Raw genomic sequence first — 20,856 nt, 5'->3', positions numbered from 1 at the left:
TCCTGAAATGTCAATGTTTTACCTACTGTAGACTCATGAACACAGATGTTAGCCAGTTCCAATGATGCCTTCAAATCTTTCTCTGTCTCTCCGGGTTGTTTCTTTACCTCACTGATAAGTGTTTGTTGTGCTCTTGGGATCATTTTGACTGGCTGCCCACTTGAATTGAATGAATTTCTAAAGTCTTTGACATCACTTTGTAAACCTTTCCAACTTTATGTAAATTAACAATTCCTGATCGTAGATCCTCTGAAAGCTCACAGATATGGCTCACATAAGCACATTCTTCTGACTCAAAAGGTTTGAGTGTTTTTAAGAAAGTAGTTTTATTCCACACCTCCATACTCATTTTCTTAACTTATGCTAACGCTTGACTCCAGTTGGCTTTTTTGAGGTCATTATTCAAATGCAGGTCGTGTGCTGTGAGGTTTTAATGGTTGTTCTTAATAAAGACATAAAAGATCAGAATGTTTCTTGTATTATTATTTTATGCACATTATATTTATTAATACTCTTGACTTAGATAAAGATCAGATCACATCTTATGACCAATTAATGCAGAAAACTATGAAATTCCAAGTTTACACACTTTTTCTTGCCACTGTATATTCAGCTTTCTGTTGCGATGCAGATTTTTTGGCATCTTCTACGTCTCACTTGTCTCAAATCTTTTATGACTTCTCTGATGTACCTGTTTCACTTTATCAACACATCTGTCATTGTGATTCCTGTGATGCAAGTGAAAATAAACAGTGTTTCCTTTAAATAGATGACCTGTGTTAAGGACACATCTTTGTTGTTTCTGTTCCTCTGTTGTTTAAGGTGTCCTTAAACAAGACAGAGAAATTTGTTCATGAGTGTCATTCTATTGCTGACCCTGACCCTGCCAAATAATGCATTGCAATATTTACTTAATATTTAATATTAGTTAATGTTTTCTCAACATGCTGGTTGGCTTCAGTGTCCCGATAAGGGTGGCGTTATGAAAATTGGGAGCCAACTTTCAGCTTTTAAATATTTTAAGTTGCAATATTTATTAAAGAAATATTGTGGTACGAAACCTTTCATAAGCCAGAGTGTTTTGTCTTCAGGTCTGAATTCAAGATTTTATAGTAATAAAACTGCAATGGCGATGAAGCAAGCCCACAGCAAAATATGTATTTCAACAGTGCCATGAATATGTAAAGGATGGAAACCAATAGTGGAGTGTCTTCATGCTACATGTGGTTTGACCTTGAACACTTGACTCCTGCACTGGCCTTAGCTTTAGTATATTAGAAGCTCCAAACAGTATCTGAAATGTTCTAGGTCCTTCAGGAGTTTTCACACACTCCATTTTGTGTGTTTTCACACAACAACACAGCACACGCCAGTTTCACACTGCTCACATTTGTTTCCTCCACTATGCCTCCATACATGTATATTAATACTTTTCATCAGCGGGATTCAAGCTCAGGGACATCGAGGAGCTTTAACCCTGCACCTGGGAGGCAGCTACAATGTTTGGTTAAATGACATTTTAATATGTGCACATTGGAAGACCTATGTGTTTTGTTTCCTGTCTTCTTTTTTTCTGCTCTTAATTGCCTCATATTTATTCCAGCCTAGAACCCAAACCAAACACAGAGACTAGCGAGTATCAAAGAAATTACAGGAAATAAAAAAAAAACCACTGCATCCATTTTTGCGGCTACACCCCTCTTGCTGGTTTTGAACACATTCCAGTTACTGAGGTCTCCCTGTCTCTCTGATGTTATGCCTTCATGTTCATGCAGGCTCAGCCACACTGCCGTGTTGAATGATGGGAAATCTTCCTATTGTTAAGCAATGACCGATTCATTGTGCTTCATTCCAAACCATCTCCATGCATTTCAATACTCAAGTGCTTTCCCTAGTCGCCTCTGTTTTAATAAGGATATTTGTTCATACCTTCATGAGAAGCCTGCAGTCTGCTCTTGTTTAAATGTTGTGTTAATGTGGTCTATCGTTAACAGACGTTTCACACTAAAACACAGAAATCACAGCTCGGTAGCTGTGTCCAAACAAAGTCGTACAAAGTGTCAGATATCTCAGTCTATTAAAATCCAATAAAATTTCAGCAAGGACACACATAACCAATTCAAGGATTATACAGAAACATCATACAAGCTGGTGCTGTCCTCCAATCAGCGCGCTATAATGGAATGCCCTGCTTATATTCGATACACAATTACACTAATGACACAGCATCGCTGTGGCCTCGTGATCCCGCATCAAAATGAAGATATTCATCATGATAATTAGACAGCTTACTATGCGGAGGTTTTCTTGTGTGTTTGGGTGGCACACTGGTCTAAGGAGCACCTTAGTTTGATAGTTCCACACATGAATAAGTCATTTCTCAAGCCTATCCATATTTCATCAAAATTCTCATCTATAATGGAGGCAGTCGCCGATCGTGTCCCTCACCTGATAGGGGCTGTCTCATCACCCTTGTCCAGCCACTCCTGTGGGGGGATGATGTACATACACCAAAGTCCCCAGTTGTAGCCGTGGGCAGCATTGGCGTACTGCTGCACCTCAAACGTGTTGTACTTGATGTTGTCTATGGCAGGCAGGATGATGCGGGTGTGATCCTCCTTCATGCGGGTCAGGATTGGTTCGGCCCTTCAGATGAGAGAAGAGATGGAGGTTAAGAGCAGACTCTGAATCAAATATGCAGAAATGTCATCTATAGGTGAAAAGGAGTGAGAGAACAGCCACAACTGCTACAGGGCGAATGATAAGGTAGTGCACATTTTTATTCTGTCCTGTAGAGGTTCCAAGTATTAATATTGCAACAATTTTAGAATAACTCACAAATGACCCAGCTGACTATATAACTGAATGCGAATGTAAAGTGAGAGGTGTCAATGTGAGAGAATAGAGGGAACTCAGTCTAAATATTTTTAAAAACATATTGAGCAGAATGGTTCTTTCACTCTAGTGTGGCCGTACGTTTACATGGCCTTTCAGCAGTCATTGAGTTTAATCAGCTTTGAGGATTCACTTTCCTCCACTGTCCATGATGTGAAGGTCTGGCCAAATTCATTTTCAGCTGAACAACAAATAATATCATATTTTACATCTTCTGCTTGTGAAAGGGAAATGTCAGAATGTGAGCGACTTGATAAGAGGTACAAACCGATAAGAAAAGCACATTAGGTTGGAAACAGACAGATTTAGTAACCATAGCTTAAATCACTTTCAGGTCTTCCCGGCGTGAAGGTTTGCAGGTTAGTTTCTTACTGCGTACAGTCTTCATTTCATGCTATTTGCTCGGGGGCTGATTTGGCTGACAATCATTCTTTTAGATAACATCAAATGGGGATCATGGGGTGTATTCGTGACATGTCTTAAGGCTAAGAGTGGCTCTTAATGAGGCAATTCAGGAAAAACTCCTTAGAATTATGGACTGTCCAAACTTTAGCACTTAGTAAAATATCTTGTCTTAGTTCATTTTAGCTCCAGCTCCTGCGTATGTATAAAGTTAAGTATAGTCAAGAAGGAAGAGACTAATACCAAGTTACAGTCGTAAAAGTGGCTGCTGTAGGCAGTCAACCTAGGAACAGGGTCAATACCTTTAAAACATATGAAGACATTAACCTTTTCAGAATAATTAATTAATTAATCTAGTTCATGAGATTGGAGCTAGTGTAGAATTTGAATCAGGCGCTAAGTGTCTTTTGTAGATGCCACAATTCATCAGGTCATCTCCTAAAGATTTATACCACTTATAATGTAGACGCTAGAATAGTTACTTCAGCAGCAAAGAATGACGTTCATTTCCTTTCAACAGCCATTTCTTTTCTATAATTTGTTTGGCTTCCTTTCTGTGAATTAGATCAGAAGATAGACATCAGTAATTATCCATTATGAATGCCCCGATACAGACCAAACCCCTCAATCAATCCTAATGCTGCATGCTTCGTGGTTTTGTTAATATTATGAGGTGACACTTGGTTGCTGCAGTGGTTTTTCATCTATGCCACACAGTAAGCTCCCTCTGCCTTTTAAAGCCTTGGCCAAGGGCAGCATGGTCTTGAGATCCATATGGTACAGAGCGAAGAGGATGTCCTGCTGGCCAGGCTATATTTGTATAATCTTCCTCATGCTGTGAGATGATCTCCACCATGTCTTCAAAGCAACTCTTCATAGGCTCAATTCCTCACAACTCACACACTGCACTTCTAAATTTAAAAATTGCTGCAATTATGAAATGGTAAACGTAAGACTACTGTCACCCTCCAGCTTTCTCTCTCTGTCTCTTTGCACCTCTTTCCCAATGTACCTCTGTTCAAAAAGTGAAAGCCATTTATCTTCCAAAAGCAAAATGACTACTTATCACATGAAGGTAGGGAACAGAGAGTACAGAGGGAATAGACCAAACTGAACTATATGGGATGATGGCAGTAAAATCTGATGCAGTACTTAGAGAAAGCTGCAGTTTAATAACGTGAGTGGTTGGTAAAAGTAGCACAGCCACAGTTCTGAGAGCCTGGCAGATGGCTCCTATGTCTTTACTCCAAAGTTGTCTTAACTATTTTCAGAGTTGTCCTCCCGCATGTGTGGCTGTGGGTAAATAACAGTGGGTAATTACAACCTCCAGTCTGTGGTGATGATTAGTGAAACAACCAGTACAAATATGAAGGATAAATCTGTGTTGAAGGCAGAACTGAACATAATGCAGTTCAGTGTATGTGTGTGTGTGTGTGTGTGTGTGTGTGTGTGTGTGTGTGTTCAATTATGATCTCAATAATAAACACGCACTCACTGGCCACTTTGTTATTTGCAATCTGATAGAACAGCTCTACAATCATTTTTACTTTTACAGGGAAATAATTTCTCCAATTTTGTTAAAAAGGTGACATTTCTACTATTTGCTTACTATTGATGTCTCAGAGGGTGGTGGAGTCGTACTGGAGTGCAGCTGCAAGATGTGTTTCTAATGTTATGGCCGCACTATTATAAAGTATGCAAATGCTGGGGCCGGGAATACACTGTGTGGCTCACAAAGTACGCAGTCATGCCCACCCGCTCGGGTAAGCTGGAAAGGTTTTACAGTCTGTTCGGCCCATAAACTGGCAGGCTTCCACAAGCTGGCCAATCAGATCAGAGTGGCCTCAGGGGAGACAGGAGCTAAAGTTAATCATTTCAGGCAGAGGGGGAGTAGATAAATAAGCATTTTTTTGTTATTGTTTATTGTCCTGTATATTGTCCAAAACTACTTCATTAGAGCCCTAGAATATACATAAACCAAAAAGTGGCAAAAGTGGCAGATCAGCATAAGCAGCTCTCTTAATACATCCAGGATAATGCAGTACTTTCAAAACCATTTTCCCCAAAGCCTGTGTCACAACAAATTTCACACTGGTGTTTTGTGACAGAATAGCTTCTACAGTGACACAGACTACCTTCATCTGTCAAAAGTGGGAGACTGCCGACTGTTATTAACCCAAACATCAGTGCTTTCACTGTCAGTGAAAATATACTGGTTTCGACTTCAGTTATGTCCATGTCACTAGAGAGCACATACTGCAGATGATCAAATATAACTTAGAACACAACTTGTTGATTAGTCTATATAAGAGGAATTAAAACGATAGGTTAAAGCATTTAAAAACTGACCCTGCACTAGATCCTCAAAGAGAATATTTAGAAGGTATCAACACATCTGTATCTTATAGATACTTTCTTTGATGCAAAACAATTAATAGATGTGACAGTCAAACTTTAAAAATAACTGCTGCAGATTGCATTATAGTGAATTCTTTTGATGTGTCAAAGTCATCTGCCTAAGAGATACTTGACTTAATGAGTCAGTCCTAAGCTGGATTGGACAGGAGGCCAACATTCACTAATCAGCCACAACATCACCAGGTGGACTACTATTTATTGTAGTAAGTGTCTAGTATGTGAGTGTGTGCTGGAATAAACACTGCTGAATCTTTCTCTATGCTCTCTAAACAAATGTTTCTGCCGTCCCAGCCTCCTCCGCACATCCTCCATTCATCTCCCCGAGTCCTTGGGAACCCCAAAACACCCCAGGGCCAGCTAGCAGCTCCTGCGCCTTGGGGATACATGAGACTGAGAAGACAGAGGTGCTCTGGAAATGAGGACACATCTGGTTTTGACAGACGAGCTTGTGTTGTTCGACTTTCTGTAGCTGCCATTTCATCTGCAATACACTGAGAGAGTTATTCATCCACATCGTTCCCAATCATACTCAATTCTAGATTACAACAGGATTTCGTCGTTCCACTGATGACTCATTTAACATTGTGAATACATGTTGACAACCTCCATTGCCATTTGCTCCACCATGCCACATCTTATAGTGGTTTACAGTGACGCAGGTCCTCTTTTGACTGGCTATGCATACGTTTGACAGAATCAGACAAAAAGAAAGGAGCGTGTCACAAGCTCGAATAAATATCACCACCCAGTCTTAATTTGTAGCTGCTTGACTCAACATAGTAACCTTAAAAGATGTCTCACTATCTGGTATATATCAGGAGAGACATGCAGCTCTCCTCCATGAAATGTTTCATTTATTGCATACAGATTAATGAGTCTAAAACTGGGAATGATCGTGATGATTTATAATCATCCAAAATGTATCAGATCCCAATCTGGCTGTAACTCAAGTACAGGGGGGAAAAAACAAACAGTTTGATTCATGCATTTTTACTTTATTATAATAATTCATATTTTTCATTAGAAGAGTTATTGTAGCACCTCTTGCAGGTAAAATGTGATCAGCCAGGGTTCTGAACCCAGTAAGGACATTGTCAATGTATAATAATAATAATGGTGTATATATTAAAAAAAAACATTATGATAACTTACACAGAAGACCTCACACAAACATAGACCTTGTCTCCCCTGCTACACGAGAGGTTTTATTTTTGTGGTGTATGTTTAAATGAAGTCTGTTTGCTGTGAATGTATTAGGCAGAATCTAAGCCTGCAGTGCCTCCGGCCATTTTTAAGCACATTAAATCTCTAAATGTGAGGCCGTCCACAGTCCTCCTGCTTGGCTGTTTCACAGAGCGAGCAGCCCAGACGTGAATATGTACAGCTCATATTAATGTTGGCCAGTCTCTCTCCTCCTTTTAAAAATGCAGAATCCAAAGAAAGTAAAGGTATCTGCATAGAATTTCAATCTGTTATGGTGTCAGGGCTTTTTTCAGGTGCATAGTGGGATTCAGAAGATGAACTGGAAACGGTTCTTGCAGTGCAATGTTAGATTCCATAGTACTTCTAAGTGGATATGATACAAAATGTAAAGGTGGCATAAATCTCTGTCTTTTCTGTGGATTTGAGGGTCTGCCCGGTTTGTGCTCTGTGAAGCACTCAGTACTGCAGCCTCCTTTCTCATCTCCAGACAGATATAAACACTAAGCCACTGCCAGACACAGTGAGAGAGACATGATTTACTTTAGCAAAAAAAAAAAAAAAAAAAAGTTTCTTAAGCCTTCAAGAACTGTGAAATTTATGTACCATTGAATTTAATATAATACCACTGCACCTGCATGGCATAATAAGTAGACATAGGAACTAAGGAACTGATCAAATATGGAAGTGACAAATATGAAATATTTCATAATTACAGGAGGCAGAGGTTGGCTTTTTATACATTTCTTACTTTTATGAATTCCACCAGTTTGTCTTATTCTTAGATAAACTCGCCAGGTCACATGGCAGCAGAACATTCAACATTCATCAAAGTCTTGCTTTCTGAAGCACGCGTTTCATTACAACCTTCCCGTAATGACAATCTTATCTCCTGCACACACTCAGCAGGGAGCAGCTGCTACACTGCTAATGATTAATTGTTAATAATCTGAGATTGCAAGTGTGCAGGGGCTTCAAAAACCAAATAAATATCAATTTCCCTGCACCTCCCCTATGCAGCCGCGTGTGGTTGAAGTGTGGCATGCAGTCAGTGCTAATTACGACACGCCGCCAGTTCCTGCCATTAATCCTTTTCCTTTACAGAGAATGTAGAAAGAAACCAGTCATGTTTGGAGCAGAATGGACATCCTCTGTCTCAAAGATGAGCTTTAGATGAGATGGATTGTGAACATTTAGCTGACGCAATGCTGCATTAATGATAGGCAACGATTTCATATCCTCATATTAAAACAGAGCAAAGCCACGGAAATCAGATTCCGTCACTCCCCTGGTGAAAACGGCTTTGCTTCTTTAACGCCATGTAAACCGACATGGTGTCAGGCAATGCGAAACAGCTGTTAAGTGCACTACAATATGATTATTGAATTATGTTTGCTTTAACAGAAATATGAACCAGCAATAGATTTCAGTAGCAAATGTACAGCCCCCCAGGGGGAATGCAATGCCAACGAACCACAGTGCTGCAGCTGAAAGCCGGCAGGATCGTCTCTGGCTCAGTATGCACAGGCAGTGTGTACAAGGTCATTGAGGGTGAGTCACCACAACATCTACAGGAACCATCCATCTCACTTATCACTGCATGCGCCATGGTGAATAATCATATTATGATAAATAGGGCGCTTCTTCCATTCGAACGAACACATGTACATGTGCAGATATCACAAGTGAGTCTATCTGAATGGGGGAGCAGCACAGAAAGTCTGCAGACGTACAGTAGATAATAAATTCACACACACACTCACACACACAAAGAAATCTAAGCAGCACAACAAGCTTCTTGAAGACGCCTGTCATCTCCGCCATCGCTATATCCCTTTACCCAGCATCTACTTGTAGAGAAATCACAGGGATTGTGCTCTACTTTTCCCTGACTCGTGTAAATAAAACCTCACGCAAGAGCAAATCCGAAGCACCAAAACAACAACAACATTTTTAAAAAAGGCAGTAAGGTGGGAGTTGCGCTGAACAGAGAGGCGTGCGAGATTCTCACAATGGCAGGAGGTGAACTAACTCAAAGGAAATTTGCAGGCACACAAATGGGGGGCGAGTATGAGAGCTATAGGTTATGTGGGTGCATGAAAGGTACGTCTCTTTTTGAGCACGAACAGATGGGGAAACAGATGAGGGGAACACCAGGGTTTCATTCATCATCAGCCATGCAACTAGGCAATGATGCAACTTCCTCACTGAGTGCTGTTTGTTGTCAGAGCTGCCGCCGCGCACTATCCACAGGCCTGCTGATCCTATTCAAGCTATAAACCAGCCTGCTGAGAGGCAGTGATCAAGGTACATCAAATCATCCCTCCCTAAGGGTCACGAGGTCGCCGTGTTTGGTGGCTGACTAATCCATAGCGGTGTGTATTTTTTTCATGTTAATAATAATAATACATTTATTTATAAAGCACTTTTCTAAACAGTGCTTCACATGAGAAACAAAAAAAAAAAACACAGAGCCCAACAAATCCATGTTGAACACAGTCACGTGCACCCTGACCTTTTTATGCTTTGATGTCATCTGAAGTTCACACAAAGTTTCTTTTATCATTAATTATAAATGTAAAAGTGCATGCTTGAAACAGGACCCCGTTGTGGTGTTTGCAGTACTTCTACTGTGCATGTGTAAGAAGTAGTTGCTCAGACTGTGTCACTTTCTGTGTCTTTTGTTATTTATAGGTAAATCTATAAGTTAATCCTCCAACAAGGTAATGTGATATATGTGATGTACCTAAATTAATAAAATAATAAATTATAGTTTGTATATGAACTCTGCTGTCAAGAAAGAGATGTTTAACTGGTCCTGGCAGACAAACTGAGAAAATAAGTGCAGGACTGCTCTAAACATATTTTTTTAGTGGAGGTTGTGGATTTAAACTGGGTATGTCCTGATGAATGAACTAAAATGGGCTGAACTGTCTAAGATAAATTTATAAACAGTAATTTGAAAATAGTGCCATATTGGATTGGTTTGTAAAATATATGAACATGGTTGCTGTGAAAAATAAAATAAAAAAATGTAGAAAGCTCTCTAGACCATTTTGCACAGACTTTTGAGGTGGATCCTAACATCCGCTCAGTTCATTTCTGTCTACTGTCAAATTAAGCAAGGTGTCAGTTTTCAATATTGGATGAGGATGTAAAAATAACACCTGTGAAACACTGGTCAGGCCTGAACTGCACAGACCTGAGTCTGGTGAAGATTGTCTAAGCTATAAATGTCTCAATATTGAACAGGAGGATAGCTACTGTGCTGTGTTTAGTCAATTCGATTACATTTGTTTTCACTTTGGTGGAAATGTCATGAAGTTTTGGACATGGATCCTCAAGAGACACTGGAAATGGTGAAGTATGAATTCTAATGTAGCTTTGTGTGTTGGTATTTGGTTGAATTATGACCATAAAAACAGGTTGTGTGTCAATCAGGTGATGTAAATTGCTGTATGCATACAATATATATGTATATATGTTGACAACACTAATATGAAGTTAGCCAAAAAAACACACAAGCTCAACTGCATTGAGCGACACCATAAACAATTTCTGACTGAAATGTGTCCCTCTGCTCTCTTCTCCCATCACTCATCTTCTTCCTTCATGTCTCCGTGCACCTCCTCCCTCCCAGGCAGCTTCCCAGGGAACAAAAGCTACACGTCGTCTTCAAACACTGACAACATGACAGGCTCAAATTAGGTGCCAATTACAACTATTTGAGCGACTTGTTTGCTGGTAAACTTAACCATCAGGCACACATTGGACTGAGACCCCCAGAAGTAATTTCATACAGCAAAATAAGCCAACAGCCCGCGAGTAAAATGATGTCAAAATGCTAACCATTTGTGCTCCCTTTCTAATTACACTCAGCATCTCCTTTCACAGTCTTTGGCTCTCTCTCTCTCTTTTGTCATAAGTGTGTATTCGATGAACAGGTGGAGTTATTTAAATTGGCATGTCTTTGCAATGATGATACAAGAGAAAAGAGCTATTAACAATCAATTCTTACCAATAGTGCTAGTCATACATTAAAAAAGTGCTCTCTCAGTAAAAATCTCAGTAGAAATTAGTCAGACAGAGTCTGATAATGCTCAGGGCAGACTAAAGGAAAGTAATTCTACATGACATCCCTCTGTACTGAAAACATAAAAAGCAAACCAGAAAGGCAAAGGTGAGAAAGGACAGAGTACCAGCTCAGACCTCGGCATGTTAAACATGACCTTTTCTTACCAGCCGGTGTTGAACTCCACGTGGGCATCAAAGAAGCCGACAACAGGAGCCGTGGCTGCGTTCCAGCCGTGTATTCTGGCCCGGATCAGGCCCTCCCTCTTGCTGTTCCTCACGATCTTTACCAGGCCTGGATAGCGCTTGTTCACGTACTGGTCCAAGTTGAATTTCAGCTCCACTAAAAGAGGGCAGATTAGAGAGAATCCTCCTTTAAATGACTTCCAAATGACAGTGTGAGAACATTAACCAGGCAGCTGTAGTGAATGATAATGGGTCTCAGAGATAACCCAGTGCTACTGTTGAATGCTTTTGGCCTTGCAGCCTGTGTGTCGGGAGCGGATTAATAAAAAGTGCTCATTTGTATGTTCTTTGATAATTTTTACACTTCCAGCTGCAAAATACATGAAAAATGTAATCAGTTACTCAATGAAAAAGTAGTAAAGAAGAGGTAAAAGTAGTAGTTACATTACTTTACTAACTCAACACACACAGCATTTGGTTTGGAGTTATTTACTCACCAATACAACCACTGACTGCATGCATCTATTAAAAAAATAGTGTCCTGTACAATATTGTGCTGAACTTTACTGTAATTACTGCACTGTACTGCACCGATTACTGTAGGAGCCTACTGAGTAATGTGTTACTCCCCAACAATATTGGGAACTGTGCACAAGATCTGCTCCAGTGAGAAAAATCACAACAATCTGAGGGTTTTAATTTCCTTATTTCCAATTCCCAGTTTGAGGGTCTACTGACTGAAGGTGCTGTCCTGCAGATTGTAAGGCCCACTGAGTGCATCTTTGACATCAGGTGCTGTTATTTTGATATTAATTCACAATACTGATCAATTTGTATATGTGCTGCTGTGAAGCACATTGAATTGCCATTGTGTATGAAAGAAAAGAAAAGAAAAGTGTTATTACCTATCAAACTCCATTAAATCAAAGTATAAATCAAATAAAGGCTGCATTTGTTTCAATGGAGACAGCGTACAGGGTTACTTTACAGTTTGCTGGAGTGTCACTGTTTACTGCTTTTCACTAGCGATGTCTTTGTTCCAGCTGGATTAGAACATCTCTCCTTGTCTCCTATCACAGATGAAGCTGGCTCCCATCACTCGAAACAAAGTTTGCCAGGTAAACAGGCAATTGCACAAATTGCTGTCTATGTTCTGTTGGAGGATAGATGGCTGTTTGAGCTTCTCCTCCAGGTTACTGCTGAGCGCTCCACTTTCTGAGGGAGAGATTAATAAGGACGCTTGTGGCACACCGGATTTTGAACAGCATCCACACCTAGCTTGTGACTTTGAACATAAATCTGCCAGCGAACATAAAAAAAAAATGGCAGTCTAATCCCCCATCTGTGTGTGTGACTGAGGAGACACAGTGAGGGGAAGGATTGTCAAGAATCTTTTTCTAGCTGAAGCTTAACACGTTGCAGTGGCTGCTGCAGAGTGGGTGAATTTGGAAGCAGTGACCCTTGAAGTAAATGGGTGTTAGCATTTGACACCAAATTAAACAAACCACTGAGTCGTTGGAACTTGGTTTCTGCTTTCTCTGTCTGTGGGTGTGTTACTACATGTCCTGTTTCAGTGGTTGTTTTATGTTTAACATGAACAAATGCACAGTGGCTCAGTAAATAGCACAGTAACTGCAAGTGGATAGGAGATCTGAATCTGCTGGCTGCAGCATTGCTGTGTGGATCTTGCCTGCATCTTCTTGTAATGTATTTTTTTCTCGCTGCCAGCTGTTACATAGTTGCTGTTAGCAGTTCCATCAAAAAACATTTTCCCCAAGAGTTTCAAAAGATGACTGGCACAAGCCAGCTTGAATAGGCCCGTCACGCAGGGTACGATGATGTAATTAAGGCATGCATGGGGTCTCACGTTGCCTTCTGCAGGAAGCATGAATCTGCCCTTACTCTCTCATTAATTATCCGATGTCCTTCGGATTAATCTAGAGACCCTTTTAGATTGAAGCTACAGGGTAACAGTAAAATGCTACCTACACTTGATATCAAGAATGAGAAGTCAAAATTGTAGAATATTTTACAATCTAAGACGATGTAGGATTATTTTTATACAAAGTCTCAAAGTTGATTCCTAAATGACAGTTATCATTTTATCTCAAATGAGATCCTTCCTTTTCCATGTCTTTGTTATGGAGCATCTCGGAGCAGTGGCATTTTGTACTAATGTCATGTAGTTATTGAATATTTAAGTTCATTCCCATCTGGATCAATCACTGTTAGAGACTGCATTGTTCCCCTTTGAAGGAGCAAAAACCTTTGCAGTTTGGTTTTGTTTGCACTATTGAAGGTTTCGAACCTGTGCAATGGGACTCCTTCATCATCAGTCTACCCTGCAGCTCCAATATGATAAAAGCTATTAGAGTGTAATAATTACTGGGCTTTGCTAGGAAGGAGAAAAGTTATGGGCCTCCCTTTGATCCTAGCAAATAAAACACTGGACTGTATCCATGAGAGGAGAGTTATGGAGCAGGGAATATATTTTAAAGGACTGGCAGTGGAACATACTCTAGCAGAGGATAAATAACCTTCCATCAAACTATGAATTTTAAATGAATTTATAGTAGATTGTAGAATCTTCTATGAATCATAATGAATGTATGAAAGGTTATGAAAGCCACTGTGTTAAGGCTAAAATGTGTCTCAAATGACATTATTTGTGTTTTGTTGGGTCTTTACAAAGGTTTGGTAGAGTAATATGATCACAGTCAGAGAAAAGACAATCTACTTGTGCTACACAGACCACAGGCCACATTCTTCGAGGGCTGGATTTATGGACTTGTCTCAGACAGCGATACGGAAACAGGTCTGAAATCAATCGGTCTGATCGATCACTAGCAGACTAGTGAAGTTATTTAATGAGTAAACCAGCTCACTAAATGTAATGTGATGTTCATTAAATATTAAAAAAAAAACTGAAGCCAAGGTAAAATGATACTCCTCATTCTGGTCCACCAGTTTGTTGGGATAAGGATCCGAATGTGCTGAGGGACAACACACGTATGCTCTTCACTTTAAGTGGGAAATGTTTGGCAGCAGACGTGTGCAGAAATAACCTGTGCAGCAGCATGTCAGTAATATAGAGGTTATTCACCTCTCACACATTAATTGGACACAGCACAATGGTAAATTGGTTCATATCTTCCGACTCTTCCGCCCTTTACCAACTCTTAACATTGTTACATCCACTTCATTTGAAATTCTGCTCTGGCAACATGGACTTGATTTTCTGTGAATCACTGACAGATGAATTATGAAAACAATAATGAGCACATTCTCTGACCTAAATTAAGTAGTTTTCCTCAGCTCTCAGCTCTCTGTTTTTTCATGACCCTCTTCATTGCTTTGAATAGATTCATTGTAAAGCTGACGATATGACGTGTTCTCTAGATGTAAACACAGATGCACAAATGTGCTGTACTATGCTTTCTGAGTGATGTATGTGAAGTTTTATTGGGCGATATGTGATGGCCTCAACTAGAGTGAAACAAACTCTTGCTCATGAAAGTGAGTCCCTCATCATTAGGAAGATTATTGTGATGTAAACAGAAACAGTTTTTCTAATGATTTTGGAATGAAACTTTTTTATATGTCAGACAAATTTTCTAAATGATGTTAATACGCAAACCTTTCGTTCAGAGGTTTTAATCAGATGTAATGTATGCAATGGTTAACTTGAAATTGCTATTGCAAGCTGTACTCAGCTGGTCCTTAGTTTATATCCTGTTTTCATTATATGAACCATTAAGTTATCAATTTGGTGGTGGTATTTTCTGGAATTGAATCCTGTAGGGCTCATTAAGCCTTTCCTCTCTGCTGCTAACATGGTGAACAACAACGAGTTGAAGTTGTCACACAGCTAAAGCTCATCAATGGGAATGTGAATTTAGTTCAGACTGCTGGAACCACCGCTGTGAATAAACCTCTCAGCCACCAATAAATGTCACCGGCTGTCCCAGCAAAGGAAATGTGTTGTGTGTTGTGACAAAGCAAACATGCTTTCTTTGCATGATTCATTATGCAAGGAGTGCATGTGGCTGTACCTCCACTCATCTCACTGGGCCTTGTTTAAATGAAAGAGGACAGAGAGAGCCATCCAAGAAAGGTCAAGCAGTCTAGTCTGCATGTTAATTGTCTAATGTCAAAGCAGAACAGCTCCCAAGAGACAGCTCACGCATCACCACAAATTATCATCACTGATAAACATACAGTAAAAGATGCTTGTGGATTCATTGGTTTACAGAGTGTGATCTGCAACTGACCTTTTATTAAATATGCGTAAGGCTGGGTTCGTCAGTGGAGTGCATACAGCACCTTAATATTAAGTGTCATTTTGTGATGTTTTATGGCAAAGGTTACTGAAGAAATGACAGAGGCAGGATCTGTAACATGAGGTCAACTTTCTGTTTTTGTTTGTTTATTTAAGTCACAGCGTGTACATCAATTTCAAACAGTCAGTTTTTCCAGGTGGAGACAACTTTATTCTAACAGTTCTGATTAGTTTCCATGCCTGAAGTGTCTTGTGGCAAATAGGGTGAATCTCCAGGGTTTAATTAGTGGGAACAGGATGCCAACTTTGTGATTTAAATATCAGGATATCAGACAGGCATGCTATTTGTTAATGAAGCTAGTTCTTCTTCTCAAAAACTTGAGAAAATCAGTGCAATTACGTGTAAAGGTTTATTAATTCAATTGTACGTTTTACTTTTGCAAATGTTTAAACCTGCATTAATGATTGTTTTCCTTTTTCTTTTGCTTTGTTTTTTGGATTGCTTGGAGCTGGCTTATTTTCATCTCCAGAGGACGTGACTGGAGTGGAGCAGTGAGAATTTACACGTCTTGGCTCACGGACCTGTTCACCCACTCCACTCCCCCACTTCAAGCCGCACTAGGCCGCTCCGCTCATCATTGTACGCTCAAGAATATGGAAAAAAATCTACAAGTAGCTTAAACTGAAGTCCGACATCTCAAAGAAACAAAGACCAACAACTCACAGCAGCTGATTTTAAACTGAATAGAGCATTCTGGGTCTGGCTAGTGCATGTTTCAGACTCGTAGTCTGGGCGGTACCAGAGTGACATCGGAGTGGGATTCATGACTCATAAGCTCTGACCGCCTCATAAAATTGATTGTGGTAAATGAAGAGGCACACACAGTCAGATTTGTTAGCATGCATTTGGTTGTGTGTCAATCTGGCGAACATAAGCCCACTATCAATAAAGGATCAATACAATATTTCATTATTATTGCACTATTGATTCTCTTTTTAGCTCTGTTTTAGTCTCTGCCAAAATCTGAGGGAAATGTCTGTCTCTTTCCCTGTGGAGTACACTACTGTACTTAACACCTAGTTGGTAACTTTGTCAGTTAAATCCCCAGGTGCCATTTTGAATGTTATCACATTATTCTGCAGTAGGAGCAAATTGTACTGACTAGTAAGTCAGAAAGTGCATTTCATCATTAAAATCACATGGCCTGTAGTGAAAGGAGCAAAAGTATGTATCTGAATAGTAGGTCTGTGTGGGATAACAAACTGCAGGGGGTGGTGATAACATTCAAAGTAGATGGAAACAACACTGACAAACTACTGAAGAGAGTGAAACAAAACAGTACATTTACAGAATGAGATTAAACACACTAAACATTTCTTGCTGAGGAAAAGTGCAAGGTCAGATGGTATTTCAGTTTGGCTTTACTATGAGCAACACATTTCACAGTACAAATGCTGTTTCTTTCTATAGTCTTTTACACCCTCACAACAATAACATTTTATGAGCCAGAGAATAGGTACTAATAAAATAATATACCAATAAAATACTATATAATAAAACTACACTACTGTCAGAAATGTAGTAGACTCTACAGTGGAAATGGGCTGTCCTTCAAAAATCTATTTCTAGACAATCATGGTAAGAGTCAAAATATGTTGGGCAGACTGACAATGGCATAAGGAGGGGCTGCCTTCCATTTTTATCTTTTCACTGGTTTTAACAACTCCTTGTTTAATGGCAGGTAGTTAGAGCCTCAGCGGGGAGCGGAGATGTGCCAGTGGTGACTCCTGCTCGGCCTTCTTTCAGTATGTTATTTATGCACCCTTTTCCTCTGCCAGCCTGAGGGAGGCAGGCCTGTTGCTCTGTGCCAAGTGAAGGAGGGCCAAGTGTCGTCTGGAATCTAGCTCATCGTCCCTCCCTCTGCAAACAGGAAAGCTTTTGGGATGCAGAGCTGAGCATCGTCAGCTGCTGTGGGCGTCATGGTGTGGAAGCAACTGAAGCATTTGCCCACATCGTCATGGAGACAGTAGTACGCAGCCGTTTAGAGAAGGACAGGACAAATCCCATCCTTTCTCTTTTCCCCCTTTTTAAGCTATTTTAATTCCTGGTGTTCAAGCGTGCACCCTCAGGGGTTCTCTATCAAAAACATCCACCCACAGAAAGCTGTGTCACACACAGAGCCGCACAAATGCACATATCAAAACATGCACAGAAACTATAGCATAAGAAGAGCGGCTACTCTGGAAGAAGCCCAAAAACGAACTCACTGTTGTGTCATTTATATATGGTGCCTTGGTTTACACAAGGCGCAGCATGATAAATAGTGTGACTGTCTCAACTGAATAAGCAAACCTGCAGCCTTAGACAATGATAAATTGCAGGTTGTACAGGTTTTCTGATTTACAGTCTGAGAGAATACACTCAAGAAGCAATTAAACATGATGGAAAAAAGGACATTTCTGAAGTGGTAATCCTTGTTCTTTTAATAAATCTCTAAAAAGTTCTTACCGCTGTCACTGTTGTCGTCCACCAGGATGATCTCTTTAAGCAGATGTGCTGGTGTGTGGTTGACTACACTGTGGACAGACCTCAGGATCACCGACAGAGCCTCGTTCACAAAGATGAAGACCACAGAGATCTGGGGAAGGTCCTCTGGGTATGTCAAGTGCTTGCACCTGCAAAGATAATTTAAATATTTTTAGCCAGCGATAAACCAATCTGGACTTTGTAGGCAGCAAACCATTCAGTGGGAAAACACACATGGGGCCTAGGGTAGCTCCTTATGTAAGGTTTTCTTTTGGTGAGCAGATGCACATGCACTTTCATGAGAAAACTTTACACTTAATTATGATGTAAATCTACATCCAGACTCTTAGATCAGTTTAGCATAAAAACTGAAAACAGCTAGGGGGAGGAAACAGGCAGCTCGGCTCTGTCCAAAGTTAGGAACATCTGCTTATAATCCGCCTACCTGTGAATATTATTACCTATGAGCTTGTTGCTGTTTCCAGTCTTTATGCTAAGGTAAGCTAACCAGCTGCTCTTAAAGCCCAACATACACCATACAGATGGTGACACAAATTTTAATACAGTCAACGTGTAAAACAAGTAAAATACACATAGGGTGTTCACGGAGGCACCCTGGAGCTTTCTGAAAGATTCCTGAAATCTCTTTATTATGAACTTCTTAATATTTCAATCTCTTTATTGCCTCTAGGAACTCCCTTATGGTTCACTGATACCTTGTCAAGGACTCCTAGAGCTACTTCAAGGACCTCTGTGTGGTCATCTAAATTTACTCAGCATCAGCAAAAACCAGCAGACATTTTGACTTATCACAGCAGGAAAATCATGAGTATAACTTAACACTGAAGATGGCCCCATCCCTGTTATGTATGTCACTAAGCATCTGCAGAAGCAGGGCTCTGGACCTAACACACCTGCAGTAAATAGGATGCAGACATAATTACAGCTGCTTGAAAAATGTAAATGTTCACATGTAGAAGTCTGTTAGATTGATATTCCGAGAAATCTACCTCATAATATCCTTGTATTTAGTCAAATGTTCAGTGTCACATTCCCAGTGGATTCCCATATATATATGTATATATATGACCTTATATATTTCCTTCAAAAACAAAGGGATGGATGCTGAATCCCTTTTTCCTCTGTGCATGAAACCAGCAAGGCAAAAATAGCACTCTTCTAAGATTTCATTTGAAGAAAAAGTTCCATTTGATGGTAAAGCTGCAGCTCCCAGATCTGGAAACTCTATACTGTACTGTGACTACTGCTGCACTGGAGTTCCAATACTGAATCCTATATTGAGTAAAAAGTACTTTTATCCAGTGTCAGGAGAACAATGTGTTGTTATTCAGGTTCGACATGTTCATGACCCTTTGACAGCACCTACTACACTAAACTAGAATATAGTCTGGTGTGTTGTCATTATGTCAAAGTTCACCATTGACTTGTTCTATATTTAATTAAAACAAAGGTTTTTAATAAACTTTATTTGCACGTAGAATGCAGGAAGGTAACTCCAATCTCTGGTTTCAAAGATCATGTTTTCTTTAAAAGGTTTAAACAATCTTATAAGTTCTTATCAGGTCTTAGGGAAAATACATATATTACATAGGTGGAGCACTTTCATACAAGCCTGAATTCTTCTTTAACTATGTCTAGTTTGTGAAGCTGTGTCACAGTAAGAATTATATAAAAATCAGTTTGCAGTACTAATGTGATACTGTACTTAATGCTTTGGGCAAATAGCTAAAGTCAGAATGCTGATACACAATGCTCCTGTTGGCAGGTGCTTACTACTTAGTACTGGACACATTTCGAATTGTTCACCAAAGTGATAATAATTCTACCAGGGGAAACACCATCACTGTCGCTGTCGAGCCTTGAGCTAAACTAGTGTGGCCAAAACCAAACCCACAAGTGTAGAAGCCAAAATGAGAGTGAAAGTTTTCCTTCAGTAATGCAAAGGATAAACTATAAAAACATTGTCATACTTGTTCTTAGTTACTGTACATCCTCTATTCAATTTGCAGATGTTCAGATGAGGGTGCCAAATGCAGACAGGGTGTTAAATGCTCCTGAGAGCCAAAAGCTAAAATGGGTTCATTCTGGTTCGCTCTGGGACCTTAATCGGTCGAGTGTTGCTGGATGTTGAGGAGTCAAACATATGCTTCTACTATCAGAAATGTACTTAATGCTAAAATCATGTATACAGGCATTAGAATAACAAGGTGATCTGTGTAAACATGAGACCAAATATGATCAAAAGCAGAATAACACTGGGATGCAAGTGTGCTATAAATGTGCTCGATGTCTTCTCAGCCATCGTTCTTCCTTTATAACCTGTGAGCTCTCTCACCATCTGTCTCGGCCTCTCTGCCTCTTTCTCTTGCTTTTATAGACTTCACCTCTTTTGTAACTGTGATTGGAATCATGCTACATGTTGCCGCTTGCACCGACCCAATGAATATAATGAACTGTACACGATGCCAAGCAACTGAGCATACAGTACAAAACATTCACTTGGTTTGCCTGGCTCACACACTCAGTCGCAATCCTGTAACTCCTCCACTGCCGATGAGCTTTGTTTTCCAGTCTGTCAAACTTCCCTGTCATTTCCAGTAAAATACAGTATTTTCTCAGAGGCACACTGTGGCTTCGAAGTCAGAAATAACAGTGTTGACTGGACGGAGTCACTTTTCTGATTCCTATGGCAACTGTTAACACACACAGACACACACACACCACACACAGCCACCATCTTGAGAATTTTTCCACGCTGCTCCAATTATACGCAAAACTGACAACACATTTTAGTCAATTGTGCCTTCGTTTCACCATGTTTTTAAATACACTACTCAGCAGTGCTAAGTCATTATGT

At 40.0% G+C, this 20,856-nt stretch overlaps 1 protein-coding gene across 1 annotated transcript in view; it reads right to left on the bottom strand.

The window, feature by feature from the left end:
* The window catches only part of galnt9 (polypeptide N-acetylgalactosaminyltransferase 9), a 74,640-nt gene that overhangs the window by 34,398 nt on the left and 19,386 nt on the right, over positions 1 to 20,856 (bottom strand). The window contains exons 3-5 of the mRNA XM_026343652.1: positions 17,961 to 18,127; positions 11,155 to 11,329; positions 2,449 to 2,646 (exon numbers count right to left, since the gene is read on the bottom strand). Of these exons, the coding sequence (XP_026199437.1) occupies positions 2,449 to 2,646; positions 11,155 to 11,329; positions 17,961 to 18,127 (540 nt within the window). The remainder of the gene's footprint in view (positions 1 to 2,448; positions 2,647 to 11,154; positions 11,330 to 17,960; positions 18,128 to 20,856) is intronic.

This window comes from Anabas testudineus, chromosome 9, assembly GCF_900324465.2.
Source record: "Anabas testudineus chromosome 9, fAnaTes1.2, whole genome shotgun sequence".
Classification (NCBI taxonomy): Eukaryota; Metazoa; Chordata; class Actinopteri; order Anabantiformes; family Anabantidae; genus Anabas; species Anabas testudineus.
Note: the sequence above shows the minus strand (reverse complement) of the source record. Positions and strands in the feature narration are given on the sequence as shown.